The 26,689-nt window shown below is 43.1% G+C and overlaps 1 protein-coding gene across 1 annotated transcript; it reads left to right on the top strand.

The window, feature by feature from the left end:
• Positions 1-2,912: 2,912 nt before the first annotated feature.
• On the top strand, positions 2,913-26,055 carry LOC142372647 (alanine--glyoxylate aminotransferase 2, mitochondrial-like). Its single transcript, XM_075455601.1, has 12 exons — positions 2,913-3,013; positions 3,138-3,261; positions 3,356-3,450; positions 3,686-3,779; positions 4,908-5,001; positions 16,620-16,720; positions 16,940-17,032; positions 18,773-18,905; positions 20,715-20,803; positions 20,968-21,117; positions 23,103-23,201; positions 25,542-26,055. The coding sequence occupies exons 1-12, from the start codon at positions 2,928-2,930 to the stop codon at positions 25,641-25,643; spliced, it is 1,260 nt and encodes a 419-aa protein (XP_075311716.1). The 5' UTR covers positions 2,913-2,927; the 3' UTR covers positions 25,644-26,055.
• Positions 26,056-26,689: the final 634 nt, after the last annotated feature.

Here is a 26,689-nt window from a genome sequence, read left to right as displayed (position 1 = left end):
GGCGACAGGAGTGATGTTGATATCAACCATAGAGATGGGGGTGGGGGTGCAGCTAGACAGAGAAGGGCTAGTGGTGGGAGTTGCTGCAGAGGTGGAGGAGCAGCTGGACCGATGAGGCCAGGCGGTGGAAGCTGCCGCAGAGGTGGGTGTGGAGCTGGGCTCTGGATGCCTGGCGGTGGAAGCTGCCGCAGATGTGGAGGTGCGGCTGGGCTCTGGATGCCTGGTGGTGGAAGCTGCCGCAGAGGTGGATGTGCAGCTGGGTTCAGAAGGCCTGGTGGTGGAAGCTGCCGCAGAGGTGGATGTGCAGCTGAGCTCTGGATGCCTGGCAGTGGAAGCTGCCGCAGAGGTGGATGTGCAGCTGAGCTCTGGATGCCTGGTGGTGGGAGCTGCCGCAGAGGTGGATGTGCAGCTGAGCTCTGGATGCCTGGCAGTGGAAGCTGCCGCAGAGGTGGATGTGCAGCTGGGCTCTGGATGCCTGGCAGTGGAAGCTGCCGCAGAGGTGGATGTGCAGCTGAGCTCTGGATGCCTGGTGGTGGGAGCTGCCGCAGAGGTGGATGTGTGGCTTCATCTGTGTTAATATGTTTGATACTGAGTGAGTGAACAGTCAGGATGGTCCTGAGTTCAAGTGTATCAACCTTTGTCAGAAATTATGGATCAAAGGGATTTTACAGTAGCATAAATATCGCGCATAAGGCATTTTTCACTTAAAAATAATGAACTTTGAGACTGAATTTCTCCAAAATGATACAGTTAATGAGCTTGATACTAAGTGAGTGAACAGTCAGGATGTTCCTGAGTTCAAGTGTACACACCTTTGTCAGAAATTATGGATCAAAGGGATTTTACAGTAGCATAAATATCGCGCATAAGGCATTTTTCACTTAAAAATAATGAACTTTGAGACTGAATTTCTCCAAAATGATACAGTTAATGAGCTTGATACTAAGTGAGTGAACAGTCAGGATGTTCCTGAGTTCAAGTGTACACACCTTTGTCAGAAATTATGGATCAAAGGGATTTTACAGTAGCATAAATATCACGCATAAGGCATTTTTCACTTAAAAATGATGAACTTTGAGGCTGAATTTCTCCAAAATTATACAGTTAATATGTTTGATACTAAGTGAGTGAACAGTCAGGATGGTCCTAAATTCAAGTGTATCAACCTTTGTCAGAAATTATGGATCAAAGGGATTTTACAGTAGCATAAATATCACGCATAAGGCATTTTTCACTTAAAAATAATGAACTTTGAGGCTGAATTTCTCCAAAATTATACAGTTAATATGTTTGATACTGAGTGAGTGAACAGTCAGGATGGTCCTGAGTTCAAGTGTATCAACCTTTGTCAGAAATTATGGATTAAAAGGATTTTACAGTTGAGTAAAATATTTGCAAGCTTCGTATCATGGATTTCCTATATTTACCATAAATTCTGTATTACGGGCGCACTTTAAATCAGGAAAAGACGAACGTCTGCTCACTTGACCACGTAAAGACGAACGTCTGCTCACTTGACCGCAGTTTAAATGCTAGAGGTCAGTAAACTGCTAAAACCTCTGCTTTTTATAGAGGTGCCCACACCTGCTGACACCGTTTTCAGACACTTATTCTGCATTTTGATTTTGTTTATGTAAGTATATATATATACTGGGATGGTACAAATTGGCCAATTAAATCTAACCGTTAGGCTATGTCCAGATTTTCAATAACATAAAATAAAGAAATGCCCCTGTAGTGGTGCTATGATATTATACCAAACAGCTTGTCGTACTGCGCACATGTTCTATGACATCGTGGGAGAGGCTGGGACACTTCGGAGCAATCAGGATCAAATGCATAATGAGCGTACTTTCGTCCTCCTGTCCTCAGAAGTTTGTACTCCGACAAGCCACACTAGTAAGTTCACGAGTACGTCCTGTACTTGGTATTGAGAAACGTCCGCACGCTGGCCGTCACCGCCCCCAGAGTTTGCGGTGATAAAACAAACAATTAAAGACAACGATACGTGCTGCTGCTGAGTGTCGGACCGGTCAGAGAAGTGGGAGAACTGTGTGCCCTCTTTACCTGCTCAACATGTATAAAGTTGTGCCCTGTCTAAGTGGCCGCTGGGCCGTTTTAACGGGATTGTCCTGCGCTCGGCCCAGTTTGGCCAAATTCCACATGGCAAGTGGTGAGTTACCATGGAGACGAACCAAATCCAGAGTTGACTTTTTGGTTAATTGTATGCAGTTATTCAGGGGAGGTAACCACTGTTTGTTACGCTAAGGTAACGTAGAGAAGCTTCAGTTTGGCTTATGTTGATTTGTGTTCAGTTTCAAGCTCGAATGGATTCAGTAATATCTTTACAAGTGTAATTGACTGTATTTTTGTGTTGGATGACGTGTTAATGAATCATTAGCAATACAGAAATGACATGATTATGAATGCAGAAAATTGTTTCATAGGTGCTTTATGTAAGAAATCAGCCTTCAAAGACCATCCCACAGACATACCAGAAATGCCCCCTTGCAATTTCATTCCGGAGGAATACAAGGTAAGGATTAGGGTTAGTGAAATCTTCCTGGCTCATGTCTGTCTCACATTGTTGGCCTCTGTATCACATAAGTAATACTCATAATATGTTATTTTATTTAGTCCAACTGAATATTAACATGTTGATACATCTTCTGTCCTTGTAGTTCATTTTCAAATTCACATTCCCAAACTCGTACAACACTGACAATGCACACAGCCTTGTGCTTTGAAAGGCCCAATTTAAAATAAAATTTAGATAAAGAAAATGTTCTGCTGTATGGCTTACATTTTATTTTTCTGTCCAGGGTATGTCAAAAGAGCAGATGATGAAGATCCGCAGACAGATTTGCAATCCCATGACCATGAAGGTTACTTATTATAAGAAACCGGTGTTCGTCCACCAGGGACACATGCAGTGGCTGTGGGATGTGGATGGGAGGCGATATCTGGATTTGTTTGCCGGTGTGGCTACTGTCAGTGTGGGCCACTGCCACCCGTAAGGTCCTTTTGTTTTTGTTTTTCTGTCACACACTGATAGTAATTTTATTTGTTTGCAGAAATCCCTTCTCATTAGCGATTTTTTAAAAAAAAAATCTGATTTCTAATATGTGTTTGCACAGGAAAGTAACAGCCGCCGCAGAGCAGCAGCTGAGAAAACTCTGGCATACCACAAACATCTATGTCTATCCTGCTCTTCACGAGTATTGTGAAAAACTGGCTTCTTATTTCCCAGATCCCCTTAAGGTAGTGGATTGGTGGGTTATTAGATTTCCCATAGGTGCTTTCATAAGTCTGTAGGCTGTAATTAAAATGTGGGGTGGTCTCTTTCCTTGTGCAGGTGATCTATCTGACCAACAGCGGCTCTGAAGCCAACGACTTAGCAATGATGATGGCTCGCCTCCACACTGGAAATTTTGACATTATTACTTTCAGGTCCGAGTTTTTTATTCATGCAAATAAATCTTTTCTAATTGTAACGTTTGACATTAAATAAGAACTAAGAAGCATTAGCATTAGCTGATTCATTGTTCATTGTAGCTCCTTTTGAGGAATATTCAGACATGTTTTTTTGTTAACTCATGGATTCCGGTTGCTCATCTTGGTTGTTAAACAACTCCTCTGTACTTTAAATGTTCATGATGTTTCTGTTTTTGTTTTTTTCTTTCAGAGGATCGTATCATGGTGGCAGCCCACAAACCATTGGTCTAACTTCCAATGCAGCGTATAAGTTCCCCATTGCCAATGGTTTAGGCTGCACAAATGTATGTATTTAACTGATATTTCACAAGAAAAGCATAATCTTTAATTTTATTATGAAAAACATTTGAAATGTTTTATACATGCACAGATTGGACCAAATCAGTCACAAAATGCTCTGAATTTGCTCTGCCTCAAGACACAGATTTGACCTCCATGTCGTGATCACTTAGCTGCCAGTGCCAACCTGTTACCACCACTGTTGAGCCTCAAGTTACTAGAAGAAACAGTGAAAGGATAATAGAAAAGTTAGCCAAAGTGAAATTGCTTAGGGAATGGGAACATCAGGATGCTGCAGTATATTAGCCAAGCTTTGCGGTGAAATACTGATTTCAGTATCTGTTCAGATGTTTTTAAATTAAGAGCTAAATTTCTTTTGGTGTAAACTAAATGTGGGTAAATGGAGGATGAGTAATTATTTGGGTATATTTGATGTGTGATGATATATTTCATCTCACCATATTCTCATTCCTCAAACAACTATGTTGGAAGACGTAATCTACTTCACAAGGGTGAAATTATTGGTCTGCATCAAGGAGGCAAAACAACTGAAGAGGTTACTGAAACTAATAAAACTGGCTTAAGAGCTGTCCAGTGCGTTAGGAAGATCTGGAGAGATGGTGGTGAATGCGGTTGGAAGAAAATCCTGATTCAACAGAGATCACTTAAACGTTAAAGATGGAAACTCAGACCAATGTTTAACAGTGAAAGTAAGAGTTTCCACACACAGAATGAGAAAACACCTCAAGAGCTTAGGAATAAACAGCTGCGTAGCCTTAATGAAGCCAATAGTAGTTGTTAAATCCTGATAGTGATCCAGGAAATGACTTTATATTGGGCAGAAACCACATGTTTTTCTAGTGGAAAATAAAAACTAAGTTACGCATCCGATGTGATATGATAAGTGTCATCCCAAACATATTTCACATTCTCTTTTCTTCTTAAATTCTTACATTTTGCGAATTATTTGAATAATTCTATTTTATAATGTCTACCGTGGTATATTTAACAGAAACCTGAAACGCACTTTGGAGATGTCTAACGTTTCCTGATCATTTCTCTGTGCTTTGTAACTTGTGAATAATTGCTATGTCAGGTCAACACAGCTGACTTGTTTTCTTCCAATTAAACAGACCATGTGTCCCGATGTGTTCAGCGGTCCATGGGGAGGACGCCACTGCAGGGACTCTCCTGTGCAGACTATCAGAGAGTGCAGTTGCGCTCAAGGTACACAAACACATTCATCCGAGGCTCAGTGAGCTCACGCTGTTCATAAACAGGAAAAACAGCACACTTTCTATCCAATTAAGTCACTTTTTGGATAAGAATTACTGTTAGACTTTTGTGAGTGAGAGTTTGTGCTGTTTTTAATGCTTTCATAGTTCCCAATTACTTTTTTCTTTTTACAAAACACGCCCGAAAGGGCAAAAAGTTGATTAGTTGTAACAGAATAAGAAGTGAAGAGAAGAGTGCTGCATTCGCTAAATAAAGTTCAAAGTCTCCGTCAGTTTATCATTTACTTCTTTTATCATTTACTACTCACAGGAATGTTAGTTATAAATGGTAGGAAGCCTCAACAAAAATCTGCCTGCACATGGTCAGTGTTAGTATTTTCTAAAACTCTGCACAAAAAAAACAACCTTTGTATAGAAATTAGTGGTGGGCATAGATTAATTTTTTTAATCTAGATTAATCTCACTGAAATCTTGAAATTAATCTAGATTAATCTAGATTAAAATGGCTCATTCAGGGGATTCGCGGAAACAGACGTGTAAACTTTAGTTCCTATCCAAACAATAGTCGTTTAATCCTGAGACTGTTGCAATTGCCGTGTCGAGTGCTTCAATACAATAGTGTAGTAACCCCACGCATACCTTTCTCACTACAATTAAGTTTTATTTCTGATTTATTTCTGATTTTATTTCGAATTTAGTTTCTTTTTCACAGCTGCCTCTGCTATTCCTGCTCTTCTCAGGTGTACCTAATGTAGTTTTACATCATTTGTAACGTGATGTATATCTTGAATAACAAATTGTAAATAACAACACGTTTATTTGTGTCCCTGCCCTCACTTTCCTCATGTTTTTTTCTCGCGGGGGTGCTGCACAGCCGCGGGGCCTTTAAGAATTGAACATTCTAACCGTGACGTCACGAGCTACCAAAGCTACCAAAGCAAATTCTCAAGCGAAGCTTCTCCAGCGAGGTCGCTCTTGGTGTACACGCAGCAGGCAGACCAGCTTATTCACATGCATGGCTCCAGCAGTTTCTCTAGCTTCGCCAACTTCTCATATTCAGCACTTGTTGGGAGGGCCAGGTGGTGCTGCTGTTGAGATAGCGTTGTGTGCAGTGCGTCTCTGTTGCGCCACACGCGCTTGATCATCTCGAGGGTGGAATTCTTACGGTGTCCATTTTAGGACATCCTCAGACTCAGGTGTCAGACTCAGAAAAACATCCGTCATTCTCAGATAAAACTGTCTCAGCTTCAGAAAAACCTCTGTCATCCTCAGATAAAACTGCCTCAGCTTCAGAAAAACTGCATCAAACCTCAGAAAATCATCCGTAATCCTCAGATAAAACTGCCTCAGCTTCAGAAAAACTGCATCAAACCTCAGAAAAACATCCGTCATCCTCAGATAAAACTGCCTCAGCTTCAGAAAAACCTCTGTCATTCTCAGATAAAACTGCATCAAACCTCAGAAAAACATCTCAAAGGAGTTAGGTCTCAGACCAAACGGCCTCAGGTCTCAGACCAAACGGCATCAGGTCTCTGACCAAACGCCCTCAGGTCTCAGACCAAACGGCCTCAGGTCTCTGACCAAACGGCCTCAGGTCTCAGACCAAACGGCCTCAGGTCTCAGACCAAACGGCCTCAGGTCTCAGACCAAACGCCCTCAGGTCTCAGACCAAACGGCATCAGGTCTCAGACCAAACGGCCTCAGGTCTCAGACCAAACGGCCTCAGGTCTCTGACCAAACGGCCTCAGGTCTCAGACCAAACGCCCTCAGGTCTCAGACCAAACGGCCTCAGGTCTCAGACCAAACGGCATCAGGTCTCAGACCAAACGGCCTCAGGTCTCAGACCAAACGGCCTCAGGTCTCAGACCAAACGCCCTCAGGTCTCAGACCAAACGGCATCAGGTCTCAGACCAAACGGCCTCAGACCAAACGGCATCAGGTCTCAGACCAAACGCCCTCAGGTCTCAGACCAAACGCCCTCAGGTCTCAGACCAAACGGCCTCAGACCAAACGGCATCAGGTCTCAGACCAAACGGCCTCAGGTCTCAGACCAAACGGCCTCAGGTCTCAGACCAAACGGCCTCAGGTCTCAGACCAAACGGCCTCAGGTCTCAGACCAAACGCCCTCAGGTCTCAGACCAAACGGTCTCAGGTCTCAGACCAAACGGCCTCAGGTCTCAGACCAAACGGTCTCAGGTCTCAGACCAAACGGCATCAGGTCTCAGACCAAACGGCATCAGGTCTCAGACCAAACGGCATCAGGTCTCAGACCAAACGGCATCAGGTCTCAGACCAAACGCCCTCAGGTCTCAGACCAAACGGCCTCAGGTCTCAGACCAAACGGCATCAGGTCTCAGACCAAACGGTCTCAGGTCTCAGACCAAACGGCATCAGGTCTCAGACCAAACGGCATCAGGTCTCAGACCAAACGGCCTCAGGTCTCAGACCAAACGGCCTCAGGTCTCAGACCAAACGGCATCAGGTCTCAGACCAAACGGTCTCAGGTCTCAGACCAAACGGCATCAGGTCTCAGACCAAACGGCATCAGGTCTCAGACCAAACGGCATCAGGTCTCAGACCAAACGGCCTCAGGTCTCAGACCAAACGGTCTCAGGTCTCAGGTCTCAGACCAAACGCCCTCAGGTCTCAGACCAAACGGTCTCAGGTCTCAGACCAAACGGCCTCAGGTCTCAGACCAAACGGTCTCAGGTCTCAGACCAAACGGCATCAGGTCTCAGACCAAACGGCATCAGGTCTCAGACCAAACGGCCTCAGGTCTCAGACCAAACGGTCTCAGGTCTCAGACCAAACGGCATCAGGTCTCAGACCAAACGGCATCAGGTCTCAGACCAAACGGCATCAGGTCTCAGACCAAACGCCCTCAGGTCTCAGACCAAACGGCATCAGGTCTCAGACCAAACGGCCTCAGGTCTCAGACCAAACGGCATCAGGTCTCAGACCAAACGGCATCAGGTCTCAGACCAAACGCCCTCAGGTCTCAGACCAAACGGCATCAGGTCTCAGACCAAACGGCCTCAGGTCTCAGACCAAACGGTCTCAGGTCTCAGACCAAACGCCCTCAGGTCTCAGACCAAACGCCCTCAGGTCTCAGACCAAACGGTCTCAGGTCTCAGACCAAACGGCATCAGGTCTCAGACCAAACGGCCTCAGGTCTCAGACCAAACGGCATCAGGTCTCAGACCAAACGGCCTCAGGTCTCAGACCAAACGGCCTCAGGTCTCAGGTCTCAGACCAAACGGCCTCAGGTCTCAGACCAAACGGCCTCAGGTCTCAGACCAAACGCCCTCAGGTCTCAGACCAAACGGCATCAGGTCTCAGACCAAACGGCATCAGGTCTCAGACCAAACGGCCTCAGGTCTCAGACCAAACGGCATCAGGTCTCAGACCAAACGGCATCAGGTCTCAGACCAAACGGCCTCAGGTCTCAGACCAAACGCCCTCAGGTCTCAGACCAAACGGCCTCAGGTCTCAGACCAAACGGCCTCAGGTCTCAGACCAAACGCCCTCAGGTCTCAGGTCTCAGACCAAACGGCCTCAGGTCTCAGGTCTCAGACCAAACGGCATCAGGTCTCAGACCAAACGGCCTCAGGTCTCAGACCAAACGGCATCAGGTCTCAGACCAAACGGGATCAGGTCTCAGACCAAACGGGATCAGGTCTCAGACCAAACGGCATCAGGTCTCAGACCAAACGGCATCAGGTCTCAGACCAAACGGCATCAGGTCTCAGACCAAACGGCCTCAGGTCTCAGACCAAACGGCCTCAGGTCTCAGACCAAACGGCCTCAGGTCTCAGACCAAACGGCCTCAGGTCTCAGACCAAACGGTCTCAGGTCTCAGGTCTCAGACCAAACGCCCTCAGGTCTCAGACCAAACGGTCTCAGGTCTCAGACCAAACGGCATCAGGTCTCAGACCAAACGGCCTCAGGTCTCAGACCAAACGGCCTCAGGTCTCAGACCAAACGGCCTCAGGTCTCAGACCAAACGCCCTCAGGTCTCAGGTCTCAGACCAAACGGCCTCAGGTCTCAGACCAAACGGCATCAGGTCTCAGACCAAACGGCATCAGGTCTCAGACCAAACGGCCTCAGGTCTCAGACCAAACGCCCTCAGGTCTCAGACCAAACGGCCTCAGGTCTCAGACCAAACGCCCTCAGGTCTCAGACCAAACGGCCTCAGGTCTCAGACCAAACGGCCTCAGGTCTCAGACCAAACGCCCTCAGGTCTCAGGTCTCAGACCAAACGGCCTCAGGTCTCAGGTCTCAGACCAAACGCCCTCAGGTCTCAGACCAAACGGCCTCAGGTCTCAGACCAAACGGCCTCAGGTCTCAGACCAAACGGCATCAGGTCTCAGACCAAACGGCCTCAGGTCTCAGACCAAACGGCATCAGGTCTCAGACCAAACGGCCTCAGGTCTCAGACCAAACGGCCTCAGGTCTCAGACCAAACGGCCTCAGGTCTCAGACCAAACGCCCTCAGGTCTCAGACCAAACGGTCTCAGGTCTCAGACCAAACGGCCTCAGGTCTCAGACCAAACGGTCTCAGGTCTCAGACCAAACGGCCTCAGGTCTCAGACCAAACGGCATCAGGTCTCAGACCAAACGGCATCAGGTCTCAGACCAAACGGCATCAGGTCTCAGACCAAACGGCCTCAGGTCTCAGACCAAACGGCCTCAGGTCTCAGGTCTCAGACCAAACGGCCTCAGGTCTCAGACCAAACGGCATCAGGTCTCAGACCAAACGCCCTCAGGTCTCAGACCAAACGGCATCAGGTCTCAGACCAAACGGCCTCAGGTCTCAGACCAAACGGCCTCAGGTCTCAGACCAAACGGCATCAGGTCTCAGACCAAACGGCCTCAGGTCTCAGGTCTCAGACCAAACGGCCTCAGGTCTCAGGTCTCAGACCAAACGGCATCAGGTCTCAGACCAAACGGCCTCAGGTCTCAGACCAAACGGCATCAGGTCTCAGACCAAACGGCATCAGGTCTCAGACCAAACGGGATCAGGTCTCAGACCAAACGGCCTCTGGTCTCAGACCAAACGGCATCAGGTCTCAGACCAAACGGCATCAGGTCTCAGACCAAACGGCATCAGGTCTCAGACCAAACGGCCTCAGGTCTCAGACCAAACGGCCTCAGGTCTCAGACCAAACGGCCTCAGGTCTCAGACCAAACGGTCTCAGGTCTCAGGTCTCAGACCAAACGCCCTCAGGTCTCAGACCAAACGGTCTCAGGTCTCAGGTCTCAGACCAAACGCCCTCAGGTCTCAGACCAAACGGTCTCAGGTCTCAGACCAAACGGCATCAGGTCTCAGACCAAACGGCCTCAGGTCTCAGGTCTCAGACCAAACGGCCTCAGGTCTCAGACCAAACGGCCTCAGGTCTCAGACCAAACGGCCTCAGGTCTCAGACCAAACGCCCTCAGGTCTCAGGTCTCAGACCAAACGGCCTCAGGTCTCAGACCAAACGGCATCAGGTCTCAGACCAAACGGCATCAGGTCTCAGACCAAACGGCCTCAGGTCTCAGACCAAACGCCCTCAGGTCTCAGACCAAACGCCCTCAGGTCTCAGACCAAACGGTCTCAGGTCTCAGGTCTCAGACCAAACGCCCTCAGGTCTCAGACCAAACGGTCTCAGGTCTCAGACCAAACGGCATCAGGTCTCAGACCAAACGGCCTCAGGTCTCAGGTCTCAGACCAAACGGCCTCAGGTCTCAGACCAAACGGCCTCAGGTCTCAGACCAAACGGCCTCAGGTCTCAGACCAAACGCCCTCAGGTCTCAGGTCTCAGACCAAACGGCCTCAGGTCTCAGACCAAACGGCATCAGGTCTCAGACCAAACGGCATCAGGTCTCAGACCAAACGGCCTCAGGTCTCAGACCAAACGCCCTCAGGTCTCAGACCAAACGCCCTCAGGTCTCAGACCAAACGCCCTCAGGTCTCAGACCAAACGGCCTCAGGTCTCAGACCAAACGGCCTCAGGTCTCAGACCAAACGCCCTCAGGTCTCAGGTCTCAGACCAAACGGCCTCAGGTCTCAGGTCTCAGACCAAACGGCATCAGGTCTCAGACCAAACGGCCTCAGGTCTCAGACCAAACGGCCTCAGGTCTCAGACCAAACGGCCTCAGGTCTCAGGTCTCAGACCAAACGGCATCAGGTCTCAGACCAAACGGCATCAGGTCTCAGACCAAACGGCCTCAGGTCTCAGACCAAACGGCCTCAGGTCTCAGACCAAACGGCATCAGGTCTCAGACCAAACGGCCTCAGGTCTCAGACCAAACGGCATCAGAGTAGCGGGGTGAAGTTGGTTTTATATTCGACATTCGCCTATTTTCCGGCGGTTTAATTGTAGTAGAGTCACGAAAACCGCACCAATTAGCATAAGGAGTGTATTAATTTGTACAGAAAACTAAGACTAACATACCACAGGCTTTATCAACTCACCAAAGTAAGCAAGTCTGGCGAAAGATCAGAGTAACCGCGCCGAATATACTTCTACGGCAGCCAGAGCGCTTAGGGACCATCGCAAAAGTGCACGCCTTTTTTTTTTTTTTCTTTTTTTAATAACTCACTGGATATTCAACCAATGAACACCAAACCACTTCTGATGTGTTTGTGAACTCACTATAAAGCTTTCACAGCCTTTTAATTTCCAGAAAAATCATTTTAGGTAGAACATTAACTCAGTGTGCAAAGTTAATTCCATTTTAGACTTTTATTTTGTAATAGATCTCTTGTTTTTAAAGATATCAAAACCAAACCACTTCTGATATGTTCATGAAGTCATTGTGTACTTCCCACACCCTTTGTTATCAAGGAACCCCTTTTTAATAAAAAAAAAAAAGGCATAAGTAATCACTGTATATGATCCATTCATATTTATGGCTTTTATTTTGTAATAGCTCTCTTGTTTTTAAAGATATCAAAACCAAACCACTTCTGGTGTATTCAGGAACTCATTGTGCACTTCCCACACCCTTTGTTATCAAGGAAAACCATTTTAATTTTTAAAAAAAAGGCATAATACCCAGGGGGCAAAACCCCAGTTTTTGTGAAAACAGACACGGAGCGTTGTAAAAGGTTTGACACCAGAAATTATATCTAGGACCTTCAAGGATCACAACCTGGGTGGACAACCCGGTCAACTAGCTGCTGGAAAGCTACAGGGGGCCAAAGACCCTCTTTTTGGGACATGTTCCTGGTGGAATTATGTAAATGCATATATATAGGCACTACAATGGCATAAATAGTCACACCTATAAAATTTGGCAGAGAGTATCCTGACACATAGGGGGAAGCAGGAAAAAAAGATTCTGGGGCTTGCTGCCACTCCATTTTAAGATATCAAATATATATGCAGCATGTAATCTACAACACATCTCCAGATACTCCTATCCTGGCTTTCATGTTGCTTTACTGCTGCATATTCCTAAATATTGAGATTTCAAACACAAGGTTCACGGCTACTTCTGACATAGCTTTTAATTTTGCTTTATTGCAGGAATTTCCTATAAAGACATGTTGGAATTAAAAAATACACTGTTAAATAAACTAAACAAACAATTTGTCCTTTTTTTTAAGCTTTTGCCCAGATGTTCCTGTGTAATACCATGTATTTCATCGAGATGTGGTTTTATGGGGTTAAATATACCATATCTCTCCATTATTTATCTGCACTCCTTCATTTTTTGACTTATTTCCCTTTTTTAAGTTTCACATGTCCATGTTAAACTTAATTTTCCAGCTTTTTAGAAAAAGTTTGCACTATTCGGGAAAAAATTTACTATTTGGTCTCGTAGAAAATTAACGAAATTTGAATGAATTTTTTTTAAATGATCAACTTATTATTATGGCAAAGTTTTATATTCACAAATTTGTAGGAAGAACACCAAGTTTTCTTTCATTTAGCAAAGAGTTTAAACAATATATATGTTCAATTAGATTTTCTAAAAAAACCTAAAGCCTCCAAAACTATTAATGCTTGTTATGTATTTAATGTTTTTTAAGCTCGCCCCAATATCTGATATTAATCCTTGTGATCTTTTACTGCTTGTGATCCTTTTCATGCTTTTATTTAGACCTCTTCTTTATTTTACATCTTAATGCCTACACTGAACTGTCGATATAGTGTGGCTATAGGTTTAAGGGTATAGGTGATCTATCTAGCTGTGTACAACATAAAATTGCTATCAAGAAATAGTTTATTTGCTCTGTCATATGAATGCAAACTTTTTCTAAAAAGCTGGAAAATTAAGTTTAACATGGACATGTGAAACTTAAAAAAGGGAAACAAGTCAAAAAATAAAGGAGTGCAGATAAATAATGGAGAGATATGGTATATTTAACCCCATAAAACCACATCTCGATGAAATACACGGTATTACACAGGAACATCTGGGCAAAAGCTTAAAAAAAAGGACAAATTGTTTGTTTAGTTTATTTAACAGTGTATTCCAACATGTCTTTATAGGAAATTCCTGCAGTAAAGCAAAATTAAAAGCTATGTCAGAAGTAGCCGTGAACCTTGTGTTTGAAATCTCAATATTTAGGAATATGCAGCAGTAAAGCAACATGAAAGCCAGGATAGGAGTATCTGGAGATGTGTTGTAGATTACATGCTGCATATATATTTGATATCTTAAAATGGAGTGGCAGCAAGCCCCAGAATCTTTTTTTCCTGCTTCCCCCTATGTGTCAGGATACTCTCTGCCAAATTTTATAGGTGTGTGACTATTTATGCCATTGTAGTGCCTATATATATGAATTTACATAATTCCACCAGGAACATGTCCCAAAAAGAGGGTCTTTGGCCCCCTGTAGCTTTCCAGCAGCTAGTTGACCGGGTTGTCCACCCAGGTTGTGATCCTTGAAGGTCCTAGATATAATTTCTGGTGTCAAACCTTTTACAACGCTCCGTGTCTGTTTTCACAAAAACTGGGGTTTTGCCCCCTGGGTATTATGCCTTTTTTTTAAAAATTAAAATGGTTTTCCTTGATAACAAAGGGTGTGGGAAGTGCACAATGAGTTCCTGAATACACCAGAAGTGGTTTGGTTTTGATATCTTTAAAAACAAGAGAGCTATTACAAAATAAAAGCCATAAATATGAATGGATCATATACAGTGATTACTTATGCCTTTTTTTTTTTTATTAAAAAGGGGTTCCTTGATAACAAAGGGTGTGGGAAGTACACAATGACTTCATGAACATATCAGAAGTGGTTTGGTTTTGATATCTTTAAAAACAAGAGATCTATTACAAAATAAAAGTCTAAAATGGAATTAACTATGCACACTGAGTTAATGTTCTACCTAAAATGATTTTTCTGGAAATTAAAAGGCTGTGAAAGCTTTATAGTGAGTTCACAAACACATCAGAAGTGGTTTGGTGTTCATTGGTTGAATATCCAGTGAGTTATTAAAAAAAGAAAAAAAAAATAAAAGCGTACACTTTTGCGATGGTCCCTAAGCGCTCTGGCTGCCGTAGAAGTATATTCGGCGCGGTTACTCTGATCTTTCGCCAGACTTGCTTACTTTGGTGAGTTGATAAAGCCTGTGGTATGTTAGTCTTAGTTTTCTGTACAAATTAATACCATCCTTATGCTAATTGAGGCCGTTTGGTCTGAGACCTGATGCCGTTTGGTCTGAGACCTGAGGCCGTTTGGTCTGAGACCTGAGGCCGTTTGGTCTGAGACCTGAGGCCGTTTGGTCTGAGACCTGAGACCGTTTGGTCTGAGACCTGATGCCGTTTGGTCTGAGACCTGAGGGCGTTTGGTCTGAGACCTGATGCCGTTTGGTCTGAGACCTGAGGCCGTTTGGTCTGAGACCTGAGACCGTTTGGTCTGAGACCTGAGACCTGATGCCGTTTGGTCTGAGACCTGAGACCTGAGGCCGTTTGGTCTGAGACCTGAGGCCGTTTGGTCTGAGACCTGAGACCGTTTGGTCTGAGACCTGAGACCTGATGCCGTTTGGTCTGAGACCTGAGACCTGAGGCCGTTTGGTCTGAGACCTGAGACCTGAGGCCGTTTGGTCTGAGACCTGAGACCGTTTGGTCTGAGACCTGAGGCCGTTTGGTCTGAGACCTGAGACCTGATGCCGTTTGGTCTGAGACCTGAGACCTGAGACCGTTTGGTCTGAGACCTGAGACCTGATGCCGTTTGGTCTGAGACCTGATGCCGTTTGGTCTGAGACCTGAGGCCGTTTGGTCTGAGACCTGATGCCGTTTGGTCTGAGACCTGAGACCGTTTGGTCTGAGACCTGAGACCTGAGGCCGTTTGGTCTGAGACCTGATGCCGTTTGGTCTGAGACCTGAGACCGTTTGGTCTGAGACCTGAGACCTGAGGCCGTTTGGTCTGAGACCTGAGGCCGTTTGGTCTGAGACCTGATGCCGTTTGGTCTGAGACCTGAGGCCGTTTGGTCTGAGACCTGAGGCCGTTTGGTCTGAGACCTGATGCCGTTTGGTCTGAGACCTGAGGCCGTTTGGTCTGAGACCTGATGCCGTTTGGTCTGAGACCTGAGGCCGTTTGGTCTGAGACCTGATGCCGTTTGGTCTGAGACCTGAGGCCGTTTGGTCTGAGACCTGAGGCCGTTTGGTCTGAGACCTGAGGCCGTTTGGTCTGAGACCTGAGGCCGTTTGGTCTGAGACCTGACTCCTTTGAGATGTTTTTCTGAGGTTTGATGCAGTTTTATCTGAGGATGACAGAGGTTTTTCTGAAGCTGAGGCAGTTTTATCTGAGAATGACAGATGTTTTTCTGAGTCTGACACCTGAGTCTGAGGATGTCCTAAAATGGACACCGTACCCACCATGTTGGAACATCTTGCACGAGCGGCTCCTGAACTTGCCCAAGGGAGGTTTGCTGGACTTTCAGCTCGTCTGCGTTGGCCGGACTGTGTTTGATATGTCCCACCATTTTCAGCTCGTCTGCGTTGGCCGGACTGTGTTTGATATGTCCCACCATTTGTCGACACTTGGCAAGTGCAGCATCAAAACCCCCTTCTCGCAGTGACATTACAATCGCTCTCTGTACAACATGTGCAACACACGGCAGATGCTCGAAGGGCAGTATCCTCCCTGCGGCCATCATATTAGGAGCGCTGTCTGTTCCAACAGAGTACATTTTGTCAACTATCCCCCAATGATTAGCGACCTCCATAAACTGCCTAGCACAGGCTTCTGCAAAGTGGCGTTCTTCTGTTTTCATCACACCTAACGGCAGACAAAGCCTACACCCGAGCTAAAATATCAAGGTAAAAGTCATCACAGTTTGCTTACCTATTTTGACCCAGTTTCCAACCCAACTTTGAGAATAGATTAACGGCGATATTTTTTATATCGCCCGATAAGACTCTCAAATTATCGCAGCACGTTAACGCCGATAACGGCCCACCACTAATAGAAATACAACATAAATAGCAATCAAGAATAGCCTCGCTACGAAAAAAGAAATAGATACTCACAATCATATTGAAACAGCCTAGCATGTTCTTTATGATAAGCTTTGTCTTATCATTTAACTGATTTATTTTTCATTGTATTTTTCATTTTCAATTTACACACTAATGTCTGTGTAAGGACTTTTGCTTTCCTAATGCTGCAGGTCATTGCATGGCAAATGAGCAATACATTGGACAGCTCAAGGAGACATTTGCTACAAGTGTCCCAACCAGAATTGCTGGTTTCTTTGGAGAGCCTATTCAGGTTCTGTATTCTTATATTGAGTATAACAAGAAATCATAGAATCAATACAGCACATTGTAAATATCCACTCATATCCATGTCTTCTGCTGATCTTTTGATTTACCACTTTTTTAATGTAATAAATTACGGTTTTGGGTCACGAATGTGCAGTCTACGTACAAATTCATTCATATGTTCAGTTAGATGAGGGTTTGTGTTAATATGTCTGGTTTTATACAGGGAGTTGGAGGAGCTGTGCAGTACCCCAAAAACTACCTGAAGGAGGCTTACAGACTTGTACGAGAGAGAGGAGGGCTCTGCATTGCCGATGAGGTTAGATGCATATTTTTAAATATTCTCTGCCTTCAATTTAAACTTTCAGCAGATTTTAGTAGTTTGCAAACCAATGAGCCGGATAGTTAATTTTTCATTTGGTAACACAGAATGCGTCTTGCTCCCTCTCTCATTCAAATTTCCATTTTCCTGTGTCGGGCCGATCAGAACCGTCTGTCTAATATGTCTTATATCTTATGACTTTACAGAGGATCCATGTTGTGGGATATTTTTTTTAACAATCAAGGAGGCTGTTTAATCCACTGTTCTTTTTTCTACATGAACCAACTTGTTGTAATCTGTTTGGATTTTTTTGTCTTAACACCACATCAAATGTTTAGTTTGAAAATGTTAAGTTAATTGGATCATACTCCTGAATCAGCTCTTTCTAACCACATCCAGGTTCGACAGAGCACATTTTTTTGATTGCACTTGGTATATGCAATGCTTTTCTCTGCAGTCACTCACTGATGAGCATATCGGTGACAATATAGATATAGGAGGCCAGGGATCCGAATTCCATTTTAGAAGTTAACAGCTCTACTGCCCGAGTCATGGCAATCCTCAGTAGCTCCACAAATTAGAAATAAATACATATTTAATCAATATTTGAATTATAACCCTAATTTAAAAAGAAAGTGTGTGTGCTATGTGAAATCTAAATAATAACAGAATGTAATGATCATTGATCATACAAATCTCAGAAACTGTTATTTTAGTCACAATAGCACACAATTAACCAATATTGAAAGTGGGGTAGGGTAAAACTAGCCTGTCTTACAATAGTCTAATCCCAGGTCACAATCCCTATTAGCTGGGGAACAATCCAATGGTTTGGTTGGATTAATCCAATTTTTTAGTTCTTTTTGAAAGCCATGAATGCCATGTCCTCAATAAAGAATAAGAGAGCAACCATGGCTTGTTATCGGTATTAATTTAGTTTACATCTCTGATGGTATGAGGATCCATTAATGTCGACGGTGCTTACAACTTGCACACCTGAAAAGGCACCATCAGTGTGTAAAAGTATATGCAGGTTTTAGAGAAACACATGCTCTTATCGAGACTTTTTTTTTTCAGGGAAAGCCTGGCCAAGTTTCAGCAAGATAGTCCTAAACCTGCCTGAATTCCAGACCTCTCGCCAATTGAAGACCTTTGATTCGTCACAAAATACCACAAGGAAAACCCAGGACTGTTAAGCAGGGAGAATCCTATATCAGATACGATTGTGACAGCATTCCTCTCCCTGAGGTCCAGCAACTGGTCTCCTCAGTTCCCAGATGTTTGCAAGTTGTTGATAAAAGAAAAGAGGATGCTATAAAGTGGTAAACACGTCCCTGGCACAACTTTTTTGAGACGTGTTGCTGCCAACAAATTCCTGCGGGGAACCCGCATATGCATTGGAAAAACATCCAACTCTTAACAGAAAGGCCTTATGCAAGACTGGATCAACCTTCCATCTGCACAGCCCTGCAAATCACTGTATTCTGTTTTTATTCAAATTTTACATGGCATCCACAATTTTTGGAATTGGCACATTTTGTTTCTTTACATATTTTTTTGCATTTGGACCAGTCATCCACAACATTATGACCACTTGCTTGATATTCTGGTACCGCAGTGTTACTCACTTTACCTGTCAGTGGTTTTAATATTGTGGCTGATCTGTGTATACAAAGCAAGCATCTTTTTACAAGTCTTTCCAAACACTTATGGTTTGCAATTTGCCGCACTTGACAGGTCCAAACAGGATTTGGGCGAACAGGAAGCCACTTCTGGGGTTTCCAAGGGCATGATGTCATTCCTGATATGGTTACAATGGCAAAGGGCATCGGTAATGGATTCCCCATGGGCGCTATTGTTACAACACCAGGTGAAATAATGTGTAATGTATCATGTAATCATCGTTTTCACCATTAATTCATCAAGATGTTTTGCTAAAGTTAAGACAGCTTCTGTCTGCTCTCTCAGGCAGTAACGAGTGTTACAGAGGTAAGTTGCAAGTTTCACAAAAGCTCAAAGGAACAACAACTGATTAACACCCAGGTGTATTTATAAATCATGAGGATTAGTTATTTGACACTACTAAATTGCTTATTTATTTTGTTTTTAGATTATCATAAGATTATAGATCTTCAGCTTGTTGCTCACTTCTTCAGTCAGGCTCTCTGCCTGCACTTTTTGATCAGCTGGATGATTTATAGATTTAAAGTGCAGAGGTTATACTAAACAGAACAATGATCAGTCAAAGGTTTCTGCTCTATCAGCCTCATTAAAAACCTGTGAGGCTTTTTGTATTGACATTAATAATGTTCCGCAAAAATAGTGGTGTTGACAGGATGTGCTAACAGCTCACTTGGCTCTGTAATTTATTGACTTTGCGCTCCACTTCTAAACTATTTGGCCTGGGGTCCGTTTCACGTAGCAGGTTCAACCAACTCTGAGTCTATTCCTGATCTCTGAGTTGATCTACTCTGAGATAGAAAACTCTGAGTTTTCGGTTCCAGAAACGCTGATTTGAGTGAGGTTAATCAACTCTGAGTAAGTTCACCTTGAGTTTAGCGCGTGCACCACAACTTTAAAAAGCCAGCATCAAAGGAGCCCCGATTCGACGAGTCACCTTGGCAACGGGGAAGAGGAGGGGCTACGTTTTTCACCAACCTCGAATTGGAAATCTTAATGCGCTCATACGGCGAGTTTCAATACGTTTTTAGAAATAAGTGCAACACCGTTGCAGCAGCAAAAGTGTAAGTTTAAATGTAGTCCTTTGCAATCACAATAATATTACAGGGAAACTGCTTGAATGGTAGCCCATTCATTTATTTAATTTAGGTGCAATCCCGCAGGGAAGAAGCTCACTCTGCATCAGTTTAAGATGAAATATAAAAACATTGTTCAAACAGGTGAGACCTCGGCATGGAGGCTCATTTTGATCATGTTTTACACTGTAAAGTAAATATTAAGTGGCTATTTGACTGTGCAGTTATTTTATTCCCAACATAATGCTGTTTTCACACACATAAACTATGTCTTCTCATCTATACCATCCATCCATCCATTATCTATACACCGCTGAATCCGTCAGTCGGGTCGCGGGGGGGCTGGAGCCTATCCCAGCGGTCAATGGGCAAGAGGCGGGGTACACCCTGGACAGGCCGCCAGTCCATCACAGGGCCACACAGAGACAAACGAGGCAAACAACCATACACACTCACAAAAATCTGTGCGCGGTCTGATAACCATCTCCGACGAATATTTATTTCTCTGCGCAATAATGCTGCACCTTCATCCACGGGATCGTTGTCAAAAGGACATGTTCGTGAAAAAAGTCGTCTCCTACTGTACCGAATGGGCTTCTAGAAGTAGAAGAACTCGCTCTGCTGACTGAATGAATGAGGAAATCAAATGGCGTGTGTGGCTGAAAGAGGACGGAGACAGAAAGAAACTCGAGGTTTCTTGAATAAAACCTGGTCCCGACCAGGTTAGGTTCAGAGAGTTAATAAGTAACTTTAAAGACTGATAGTTTTCTTCCAATATGTTGAAATCCTTCCTGGAAAAGTGTTTACTTGTGCCAAAACTGACATAAAATGCTTCTTTTTTTTAATACTGTTAAAATTGCATTGTTGCAGAGAATTGAATTGGAAGCTGCATTGCTTGAGCTAGCTTGTTTGTGTTTTTTCAGAAATTGCAGCCTCGTTTGCCAAGGGGGTTCATTTCAACACATTTGGAGGAAATCCTGTGGCTTGTGCCATTGCTTCATCAGTGCTTGATGTAAGTATTTTTCATGCTTCTCTGCATTGATCATATGCGTCAGCACTTGAGAGCTCAGTTGTTAAAATTGTATTAATTTTTATCATTATCAAAGCTGAGCTGAAAGGTGCAAGTGTATAATCACAGAAGCACACTATATTTTAACTGGATATATTGCTCTACAGACTATTCAAGAGGACGGTACACAGAAGATTAGTCTTGATGTGGGTACATATCTGATGACAGAACTGGCAAAACTCAGAGACAAATATGAGATCATCGGTGATGTTCGTGGAAAAGGTCTGCAGATCGGTGTGGAGATGGTCAAAGACAAGGTATCGAGTTTGTGATATAAGTTACACTCACCTCTCCCCATGAGTTTACACAGCATGTTTGTGTGCACTTTGCCTCCTTGGTGCATTGTTCAGCAGTGCAGTGGCCATCTGTTACTGTGAACAGAAAAAATCTCAGCTGCAATGCCTGCAATGTTTTGTAAGTTTTTTTCTGTTCGTGATTTTCTTACTTCTTGTACGGCCTACCAAACTGTTTATGCAGTATGTCTTTTAAAGAATGTGTTGTTCAAGTTGAATTCTAAGTGATAATGGTTTATGCACCATATTTAGAATGCACGGACCCCCTATGCTAACCTTCTGAATCATGTTTATATGTGCACACTGTAAGACTTTGTCTCTAAAATCACTTCTCAGTCCATTTTTACGAATATAACACGTTTTAACAAGCTTCAAGTTTATTGCAAATCTTTCTTAACAATATTTGAACATATTATGCCCATTATTATGAATCCATAAGATGAATACATAGTGGAATCTATTGGAAAGCGCTATCTTTGGCATACTTCATCAAACAGACCCAGATGGATTGAATCAGAATTCAGCGCAGCACAGTAACCGCATAATTGTTTTTTAGGAGCCTTGAATTTGTTACATATAAACTTATGCCTTGTGCATCTAGTCAGGTCACAAACATATTATGCAAAGAGCAGAATCCTGAGCAGAGGTAGTGCAACTGGATCAGTAATCCAATCCAGCGATGGATCTATGTTGTTTGTCTTGCTCATTGGCAGTACAATTCAGGTTTTCTTTCTCTTTTCCCATCACTATCTCCTCTCCTCCACCAAATTTGACAATTTTGATAAACTTTATACAGACTAAATCAAAGCTAACTAGGCAGCAACGGTGAAAAGTGCAGGTAACGGTAGAGCATTCCTTATAAGCTGGTGATCCCATCCCAACCCAGCATTTCATATCTTCTCAATAACAGGGCCATAACAGTGAAAGTTCTGGGTGTAAATGTGAAAGATTTCGCCCGCTGTGAGTGACTCTTGGCTTCCGACACTGTTGAAATGAAAAAACACTGTACTAATCATTCATGCAGGGATGTCCCACTGATGGCTAACAAGTGTTGCTTGTTAAAATTACAAACAGCAGGTCATAGGAAAAGTCTTAGACTTGTTAAACTAACCATTTCTGTGACAACTTTTGGAAAGCGCCTGAGGCTCTTTTGCAGTCTACTTTGTGTTTTATGTTAAATTTCTGCTTTTTGAAGAAGAGCGGCATTTGTGGATTTTCATTTGAACCCGCAGTTCCCTGATAATTTCATATTCGGTTGTTTTTCATTAAATGAAAATAAACTTAAATGAACACCTCCAACAATCTCTCAAAATATGGAGTTATAATTGAACTTTATTCAATAACTTTTTATAATTAAAAAAAAAGAAATAAAAGATAGTTGTTTTCAGTCGCTTCAGGTTGATGGACTGGTGTTATGGGTTACAGAGATTTAACATTAAACAAAATCCATGATATGTTATGTGCAAATACATTTATTTCCAGCAGGAGCTCAAGATGTAAAAACAGTTGTCAATCAGTGAGACGTGATCTCCCACAGGTCCTCAGCACATCATTTCTGTCGCATATCACATTTTATAAGATATTTGTCATATACTGACCTTCAGGAACGGTTTATACTATTGCAGCATATTCCATGCGAATAATCCCATCCCATAAACTGACAAGAGTTCTATGTGCAGACATTCATTACCCCTGTAGAACCGTGTCTCCTGTTCTGAGTGCCTTTGTTTTGTTCACGTGGTAAATTGTGCCCTCATAAATTTGAGTTGTTTGCCTCTTATGACGTCTAATTTGGACGTATAGCCTTTCAAACCAATTACCAATTACAGGTTAAGTGTGACAAGCCACAATCAGCTTATCGTGGGACACAAGCAGCTGGACCATGTGACTGTCCGAGTAATTGAGTGATGTAACGTCCGCCTACATCTAATTTGCTCTGTCATCTGCAGGCCAGCAGAGATCCCCTGCCCACTGAGGCAATGGCTGAGATCTTTGAGGATGTCAAAGACATGGGAGTCCTGATAGGCAAAGGAGGAGTATATGGACAGGTGACAGCACTCATCTTACATTTCAGTTCACTTCAGTTTTTTTGCTAGACTAGGAGGTGGTATAAACACATTTAGCACCAGCTAGAAAATACAGGATACAAATACAGTTAAAAAACAGTTAATATGATTTGAGAGATTGTTTACCAGCAACTAGCTAGCTATTCAGCCACGTAATAGCCCCTAAGGTACTGTTTACACATACCCGGGTATTTTGATAAACGAAGACCTTTCCCTTCGTTTGTGCCTTTCGTTTATACACAAACAGAGTTTTTTCCTCCGAAAACGAAGCTAAAAAAAACTCCGGCAAAAGTGGAGATTTTTTAAAAACTCCGTTTAGCGTTTGTGTGTAAACTGGTTGAAAGAGACAAAAACGAAGTTTTGGAAATGGAATGAGGAGTTGTCATCATAGTACAGAGCCCCGCCCCTATCCGCCATGTTGGCAGGATGCTAGCGTGAAAACACCATTCTCTCCGTCCATTGTTTATCTGGCAAGCATGGAGGTACTAGCAGCATTTCTGTTGTTGAGAGCTATACTCGCTTGTGTGATTTTGAAAATTACAGTCATACAATGTATTGAACAACAAAGACATTTTTCACGGCTTTAGCAGTTTTATAGTCCAGCGCAACGTGTAAAAGTAGCTCAGTCTCGCTATCAGTCCACACACATGAGCCTGGCGCCATATTTTCTTCTTGAAAAGGATCCGGAAGTTCTTCCTGTCCGCGGTTCTCTATTAGGCTTCTGATTGGCTTGTGTGGAATTCTCATTGTTCTAACACTGCCACCGTCAGGCTTGGCGTAATTTAACAGCTCTTGATAGCGTATTTATGCGGATCAATGTAGACGTGTTTTTTTTTTAAAACGGGGCTGTGTGCACCTAGTTTTTTTTGCAAACGAAGGTTAGAAAATATGCGTTTATCAAAATACCCGGGTATGTGTAAACAGCACCTAAATCTGTCGGTCTGTCAGCCTGAGCCAGCGGGACGAATAATGAACTGGGACGTTCCATGATGTTCAGATGGGGGGTCGAGCTCTTATATCTTTTAACAGTGGCCATCTTGTGATATCTAGGGAACCGGGCTTGGAATGTATTTAATGTTTATTCAACCAATCAGAGGAGGCATATAATATAAAGCTGGTGGTTTTCTCAATATCAGCAAATCCAACTGCAATTCATTTAACTTTTCAACTTTTTCATTTTACATCAGTAAAGACCCATCATGCTTTTGGCAGTGGTTTAACAGATGTTTTGATAATGCATTTATGTATTTTGAATTTTTATCACCATTTTGTGATTCTCTCAGCCTCTGTGGAGTAGCATTTTAGTTATGGCATCCTTTGTCATTTTTGCCTGCAGCTCTGCAAATTACTTGTCACAAGTCTACAAGTCTAAGACTAGTCTAATATGAAAAATGACGTTTGAGTCTGGCCCTGCAGCAGGCTGCTTTCTTTAAAAACACAATACTGCTGGTAATTCATATTTTTGTGGCATATAGTAATGATTCTTTAAATGCATTAAAAGAATACAGTGTTCTTAGAACAATTGACTTCAAGTTTAGAGTTAATGAGAACAACCAGATGCAGGACACAAAGGGAGGCAGAAGCTTCAATGGAGTTTAAACTTTCTAACTCCAGAACAATTCAAACTAATTCAAGCAGGTGAAGAACGGCCCAAACAAAAGGGCAATGTTTAAGCCAGATATAGCCAGAGGACATGAGGTGACAAAGAGACAATGATTACAGATAGACTGACGAAGAACAAAGAGTACAACAGGACTCTAAATACACTAACAGAGTGAGGTACTGGGAACACGAGACAGGGGAAATCAATGACAGGGAGGCAAGTAATGAAAGACGGGAAGAAAAGCTACAAAAAAACAGAAGGAAAGTGACCAAAATAAAACAAAGAGTAAGACACATGGTCAGATGTAAGAAAAAAAGAAAAGGATCCCCCCTTCTTGTTCCCAATTTGTACTTCCTCGATACCTTTCCTTTCATCTCAGCCCTTTCTGCTGATGAATGTGAATGAAGGATATGAAAGCACAAATTAGAAAAATAAGGAGAACGTAAAAGTAAAAAGCTAAACACTAAGGAAAACGAGGGGTCGTGATTAAAAAAAAAAACAACAATCACAGAACAAAGATAAGCCTCAGCTTTCTCAAAAAAGCCTTAACATACAATAACTTCCTGTAATCTCTGTAATACTAGTAGTACTTGCTCTCAAGTTTGTATGTGTCACAGAAAAAAGCACTTTAACTGGTTATATGTTTCTCATTTTGTTTGGTGTCAGTATTACTGGTGCTCCATAATCTTCCTTGTTGTTCTATTCTTTCCCCGCTTAAGACTTTCCGCATCAAACCCCCCATGTGCATCACAATGGAAGATGCAGACTTCTTCTTGGCTGTTTTTAACAAGTCCATCCACAACTACATGGAAAAAAGATGAAAGCCAGACAAAGTTCAGATGGAGTATTCAGTACCATGGACCAAACGTGGAGACTTGCTCTGCAGAGGATTACAGTATCTTGTGCAGTTTTAAAATGTGAAAATGGCAGTATTAATTATTATCAAGACTACCTCTGTAATTTGCCTTTTCATAGACTTTATAAAAGGATTATTATTTTTGTTTAACAATGCTCTAATTACAAAACCTTAATGCACTAAACATACCTCACTAATAATGGAAGTGTTGCACAGGGAGTTTTTTTACAGCTGACTTTGATGAGGGTTGATGTGAATCTGTACAATTATTTGTGAAGACATGTTTTCCCACTTATGACGGCTGATAATGTAGTAGTAATGAGTCTGTGGTTTCTAATCTGGTTATTTTGTTCATTGCAATCCTCTCATTAAGCAAAAGGTGTTTTTCTTGATTCTAAATCATTTTGTCACTTGAAAACAAGAGTTTTCTTCTCAAGAAAACATATATCTCACTTTTACTAAATAATAAAAAGTGACATCAGAATCTCTTTATTTACCAAATGTACAACGTACACAGTAATTTGACCTGGTGTAACAGCGCCACAGAACTTTAAATAAAAGTTAACATAACATGAAGCTGACGTGAAATGTTTCAGGAATTTTTCAATGGACGCCTGAAAACTTCATGTAAATCTGACTTGTTGTGCTGAACCTAAACTCACACAGAAGACTTGGCTTATCACCGGTTGTGTGATTGCTTGCTGAATGATGACAGTGGCATAGGAATATTGAAAAAAGCTGCCCATTTCTTCATGCAAAATTTTATACTAAGGTTTAATCAGCAAAATGATGACGGGATAACAATTCAGAAAGTCTGGATAGACGTTCAATTCAACTTGCTCGACTGACGGCACTCATCCAACGACTGGCATCCTCTGAATCCTCCAACTAGCAAGAACCAGTACCAACCAACTATCCGAAATGTAATGAGTGGGTGCCACTGGTTACATATTCATCTGTGTGACGTTGAAAGGAAATCATGGTGGTTTGATGGAATCAGAGAGCTATTGG

The sequence above is a fragment of the Odontesthes bonariensis genome, chromosome 22 (genome assembly GCF_027942865.1).
Source record: "Odontesthes bonariensis isolate fOdoBon6 chromosome 22, fOdoBon6.hap1, whole genome shotgun sequence".
Lineage (NCBI taxonomy): Eukaryota > Metazoa > Chordata > Actinopteri > Atheriniformes > Atherinopsidae > Odontesthes > Odontesthes bonariensis.
This window is presented reverse-complemented; position numbering and strand designations above follow the sequence as displayed.